The following is a 6,120-nucleotide window of genomic DNA, read 5'->3' as shown; positions in this document are numbered from 1 at the left end:
GGCTTGATGATAGTGGTAGTCTAAAGTTGTAAGATATGTTGTAGGCTAATGGTGTGGATGATAGTGGTCAGGACCAATGTAAGGAGTGATCAATACACAGTCGGTACTAGGTCTAAGATATTGGGATGGGAAGTGGAGATTAGTTTAGTAGGGGAGGGGGTGGTGCTAAGGTGTAGGGGGGCGGTAGAGGTACGGGGTCTAATGATTGGATGATTAGGTAGGTCTAATGGTTTGGATGATAGTGTTGCTATTGCAGACTGGTGAGCTCTTTTCTTTGATCTTGCTCTCTTGTTAAACACAATCTCTGTTTAGACAACCTGGATGAATAAAGGTTAAATCACTGTTTAAATAAAGAAGATGGTGTAGAAATCTGCTCTACAGGTCCAGTATACAGTACCTGTCGTGTTGGCTACTTCAGTTCAATCACTTCACAGGTCTTGTGAAACAACCGCTGTAGACTGATGCACCATCATTTGGATGCCATTTTAACAAACTGCTCACAGTACTAATGGCCTTCCTTCCTTCCTTCAAGTTATTTCGTTATTGTCATGCTCATGGCTATTTCCATTGACATTCTTTCCACCAGAAACAGATGTTTCAGAGCTGCTGTGGTGAATGGCTTGATCTTGATGGTCATGTCATGAGAGGACACCACCTGCTGGCCTTAGAATAGACAGCAGTGAATGTGATATATGTGTCTTATAGCCCTGAGATAGTTAGGCTGGGCTGGCCTAAGACTTGGGATGCACCTGCCCCAAGAGGAAGCATTGATGGTTCCTCTGATCCACTGGCTGATAATGGATTAATGAATACGTGGTCTCTGTGATGTTGAATTCTCTCTTCTCTCTGTATTGGTCTCTGCTCTCTCGCTCATCTTTGCTCTATCAATTCAATGTGCTATTGGCGTGAAATACACTCTGAATATTGGCAAATCATTCCATAAACTATAGTATCCTCTCTCTCTCTCTCTTCTCTCTCTGCAGTGTCTGAGATCTGCCAAGCTGCTGGGGGACCTTTGTCAGCCCCGAGGTCTTCCCCAAGCTACTCCTGGTCCACTTGGAGACCCCCTCCTCCTCCCCCCACACCCCCCTCATGGTCCTGGCTGCCGTGCTGGGGGGCTGCTCCGGGGACCCTCTTGAAACCACACCTCCAGAAGATCGCTGATACGCTGGTCCAACCAGACGTCTGCCAGAGTACCAGCAGGTGAGTCTATGACCCTTGACCTATGGTTATGACCTATGGGTTGGGAATTGGGGGGAAAAGGTAAATGCCATAACTACTGTGCCAGGATCAGATCATTATCCACATGAATGGTCTGTGGTTAGGGGTAACTATGTTATATTTGAGTCTCCAGTCAGGTCAGGTGAAGTTGGCATATAGACGAGAGATGAAACGGCACCCTTTCTGAGGCACTTAGTTTTGACCCTAAAATTGTTTACAGTGACAGGTTATTAAAATAAGATGCATTTTTCTCTATCAGGACTGTTGTAAAGCTTTTATAGGGATTACGGTGCTGTGAGGTCAGGGGGGTTCACCTTTGAGTACATCACAAAATACTGACTCCACTAACGGCCACTGAGCAAAGCACATGTTGTTTTCACCAATCTTTCAATTTAATTTCAACTGCTAGAGTCCTCACGTAACCCCCCACCCCCCCAACGAGAGAAGAGAGACACAGATGGAAGAGAGAGACAGATGGGAGAGAGAGAAGAACACAGACAGAGAGAGGACGAGAGAGGAGAACAGACAGGAGGAGAGAGAGAGAGACACAGACAGGAGAGAGAGAGAGAGACACAGACGAGAGAGAGAGAGAGAGACACAGACGGAGAAGAGAGAGAGAGACAGACCGAGGAGAGAAGAGAGAGAGACAGACGCGAGAGAGAGAGAGAGAGACACAGACGGGAGAGAGAGACACAGACGGAAGAGAGAGAAGACACAGACGGAGAGAGAGAGAGACAGACAGAGAGAGAGACAGACAGAGAGAGACACGACAGAGAGAGAGAGAACACAGACGGAAGGAGATAGAGAGAGAGACACAGACGGAAGAGGAGAGAGAGGAACACAGACAGCGAGAGAAGAGAGAGACACAGACGAGAGAGAGAGAAACAGATGGAGAGAGAGAGAGAGACACAGAGGGGAGGGAGAGAGAGAGAGACACAGACGGGAGAGAGAGAGACACAGACGGGAGAGAGAGAGAGACACAGACAGGCAGAGAGCGAGACAGACGGGGAGAGAGAGAGACACAGATGGAGAGAGAGACACAGACGGAGAGATAAAAGGAGAGAGAGAACAACATCCCTAATGTCTCAGTGGAAAAATAGGAAAAGAAAAGACCAGAGCAGCTCTCTTCCTCCCCTTCCTCTCCTCTGGTGTCCCACATTTAGTTTACCTTTGATATTAAAATAACATTTCTCTGGCTGCGAAGCTCGGAGGGGGCTATTCACACATGCACTCATACTGCTGGCTGCAATGAGCACCCGTACCCCTACCCCCCCCCCCTGAGGGGCTCAGAAGAATTCCTCTGGAGGGGATGATGAGATAATAAAATACTAATTTCTCCTGACCCCCGCGTGTCTGGGTTGACCCCCCCCCTAGCTGACTCCACAGTCCCCCCCCCACCCCCCTGGTCATTTCAGAAAAGACACATGGGGGCAACCCGTTTAAAAAAGAATAACACTCACTGTGTGTGAAGAGTGCAAAGTAGAGCCCCCACCCCCTGTTACCAACCACTGCCCCCCCACCCCCTTTACAGCACTGAGATTCCAACATTTCAAAGAAGGTCAGGTCCCGGGTGACAGACAGACAGGAGGGGAAACGGATCCCCCCTCTCTACCCTCCTCTAGCAGGGGTCAAGCCAGAGCACGATGGACACAGATGGGAGACAGACCTTCTGGTCCCTGGTCTGTCTGTCTCAATAAAGATCATCAGAAGTTAGTCTCTGTGGGTACTGAAGGAAGCAGTACAGTCCTGTAAAGAGGCAAGGGTTAGCAGTACAGTCCTGGCTGGCTAGCTGGGTATGTAAGAGCAGGGTTAGCAGTACAGACAGTCCTAGCTGGCTACTGGGTATGTAAAGAGCAGGGTTAGCAGTACAGTCCTGTAAAGAGCAGGGTAAGCAGTACAGTCCTGTAAAGAGCAGGGTAGCAGTACAGTACAGTCCTAGCGGCTAGCTGGGTATGTAAAGAGCAGGGTTAGCAGTACAGTCCTGTAAAGAGCAGGGTTTGCAGTACAGTCCTGTAAAGAGCAGGGTAAGCAGTACAGTACAGTCCTAGCTGGCTAGCTGGGTATGTAAAGAGCAGGGTAGCAGTACAGTCCTGGCTGGCTAGCTGGGTATGTAAAGAGCAGGGTTAGCAGTACAGTACAGTCCTGGCTGGCTAGCTGGGTATGTAAAGATAAGGGTTAGCAGTACAGTACTGGCTGGGTAGTTAAAGACCAGGGTTAGCAGTAACAGTCCTGGCTGGGTAGTTAAAGAGCAGGGTTAGCAGTACAGTCCTGGCTGGGTAGTTAAAGAGCAGGGTTAGCAGTACAGTCCTGGCTGGCTAGCTGGGTATGTAAAGATCAGGGTTAGCAGTACAGTACTGGCTGGGTAGTTAAAGACCAGGGTTAGCAGTACTGTCCTGGCTGGCTAGCTGGGTATGTAAAGAGCAGGGTTAGCAGTACAGTACTGGCTGGCTAGCTGGGTATGTAAAGATCAGGCGTTAGCAGTACAGTGCTTGGTAGCTGGGTATGTAAAGAGCAGGTGTAGCAGTACAGTCCTGGCTGGCTAGCTGGGTATGTAAAGAGCAGGGTTAGCAGTACAGCCTGGCTGGCTGCTGGTATGTAAAGAGCAGGTTAGCAGTACAGTGCTGGCTGGGTATGAAAAGCAGGGTTAGCAGTACAGTCCGGCTGGCTAGCTGGGTATGTAAAGAGCAGGGTTAGCAGTACAGTCCTGGCTGGCTAGCTGGGTATGTAAAGAGCAGGGTTAAGCAGACAGTCCTGGCTGGCAGTGGGTATGTTAAAGAGCAGGGTTGCAGTACAGTCCTGGCTGGGTATGTAAAGAGCAGGGTTAGCAGTACAGTCCTGGCTGGCTAGCTGGGTATGTAAAGAGCAGGGTTAGGCAGTACAGTCCTGGCTGGGTATGTAAAGAGCAGGGTTAGCAGTACCGTGCTGGCTGGGTAGCTGGGTATGTAAAGAGCAGGGTTAGCAGTACAGTCCTGGCTGGCTAGCTGGTATGTAAAGGGCAGGGTAGCAGTACAGTACAGTCCGTGCTGGCTAGCTGGGTATGTAAAGAGCAGGGTTAGCAGTACAGTGCTGGCTGGCTAGCTGGGTATGTAAAGAGCAGGGTTAGCAGTACAGTACTGGCTGGCTAGCTGGGTATGTATAAGAGCAGGGTTAGCAGTACAGTGCTGGCTGGGTAGTAAAGAGCAGGGTTAGCAGTACAGTCCTGGCGTGGCTAGCTGGTATGTAAAGGGCAGGGTTAGCATACAGTACAGTCCTGGCTGGCTAGCTGGGTATGTAAAGAGCAGGGTTAGCAGTACAGTGCTGGCTGGCTAGCTGGGTATGTAAAGAGCAGGGTTAGCAGTACAGTACTGGCTGGCTAGCTGGGTAGTTAAAGAGCAGGGTTAGCAGTACAGTCCTGGCTGGGGAGTTAAAGGGACATTTAAAAACATGTCAACTTGATATTCATCATCTCCAGCACCACCTCAACATCAGCATCTGTGAAAATGGTGCGTTTCTATGTTTTGTAGTAAAAAATAAAGAGGAACATAAGTGTTTCCAGGACATCATTAACAAATTGATAGACAATTAGTGGCAATGCCTCTCATAATTGGTTAAAATCACAAGATGCACACCGATGATGTCATTGGCCTCTATCTTTTTTTACTACAAAACATAGAAACGCACCATTTTTACAGATGTTGGGGTGGTGATGGAGATGATGAATATCAAGTAGAAAAATGGTGAAATTCCCCTTTAAAGAGCAGGGTTACCAGAACAGACCGACACACCTGCAGCATTCTTTGAAAATAACCAGGCCAGACACACAGAGCATGGCCAAACCAGAGAGGGCCAGGCAGGCCACCATTGGGCTGTAAATAACAAGAGAGAGAGACGGGAGAGGAGCATCTGCGTTCCCTGTACACACACAGACACACAGTTACACACCCACACACACGCACGCTGACCCAGAGCAGAGCAGAGCAGACCCAGAGCAGACCCAGAGCAGAGCAGAGCAGACCCAGAGCAGACCCAGAGCAGAGCAGACCCAGAGCAGAGCAGACAGACAGACACAATCAGAAAGACGGACAGAGCAGAACAGACAGACAGAAAGACGGACAAAGCAGAACAGAAAGACGGACAGACGGACAGAGCAGAACAGACAGACAGAAAGACGGACAAAGCAGAACAGACAGACAGAAAGACGGACAGAGCAGAACAGACAGACAGAAAGAAAGACGGACAGAGCAGAACAGACCCGAAAGACAGGTAGACAGACATACACACACCAAGCATGCAAGTGTACACAGACACTGACAGGCAGACACTGACAGGCAGACACTGACAGGCAGACACTGACAGGCAGACACTGACAGGCAGACATACACACTCCCATTCAGCACACAGACAGTCACACATACATTGGATGAACATACTATAGAGAAAGTCAAAGTGTACAAATATTTGGGAGTGTGGGTGGATGACAAGCTGAGCTTCACTGTTCATGTGGAGAACTTGATAAGGGAGCTCAAGCTGAAAATAGGTTTTTATTACCGGCAATAAGGCTTGTTTTTCCTCTGAAGGCCAGGAAGGAGCTGGTACGATGTACAGTACCTGTCAAAAGTTTAGACACACCTACTCATTCAAGGATTTTTCTTTATTTTTACTATTTTCTACATTGCAGAATAATAGTGAAGACATCAAAACTATGAAATAACACATATGGAATCATGTAGTAACCAAAAAAGTGTTAAACAAATCAAAATATATTCATATTTGAGATTCTTCAAAGTAGCCACCCTTTTCCTGGATGACAGCTTCGCACGCTCTTGGCATTCTGTCAACCAGCTTCACCTAGATGATTTTCCAAAAGTCTTGAAGGAGTTTCCACATATGCTGAGCACTGCGGTCTAACTCATCCCAAAC

At 48.4% G+C, this 6,120-nt stretch overlaps 1 protein-coding gene across 1 annotated transcript in view; it reads left to right on the top strand.

Moving 5' to 3' along the window:
- dnaaf5 (dynein axonemal assembly factor 5) overlaps positions 1–1,423 on the top strand; it is a 10,512-nt gene extending 9,089 nt beyond the window's left edge. The window contains 3 exon segments of the mRNA XM_024143444.2: positions 984–1,007; positions 1,009–1,131; positions 1,133–1,423. Of these exon segments, the coding sequence (XP_023999212.2) occupies positions 984–1,007; positions 1,009–1,131; positions 1,133–1,207 (222 nt within the window). The 3' untranslated portion in view covers positions 1,208–1,423.
- Positions 1,424–6,120: the final 4,697 nt, after the last annotated feature.

The sequence above is a fragment of the Salvelinus sp. IW2-2015 genome, unplaced genomic scaffold, assembly GCF_002910315.2.
Source record: "Salvelinus sp. IW2-2015 unplaced genomic scaffold, ASM291031v2 Un_scaffold4006, whole genome shotgun sequence".
NCBI classification, from domain to species: domain Eukaryota; kingdom Metazoa; phylum Chordata; class Actinopteri; order Salmoniformes; family Salmonidae; genus Salvelinus; species Salvelinus sp. IW2-2015.
The sequence above is the reverse complement of the archived record's forward strand: the minus strand, read 5'-3'. Positions and strand labels throughout refer to the sequence as shown.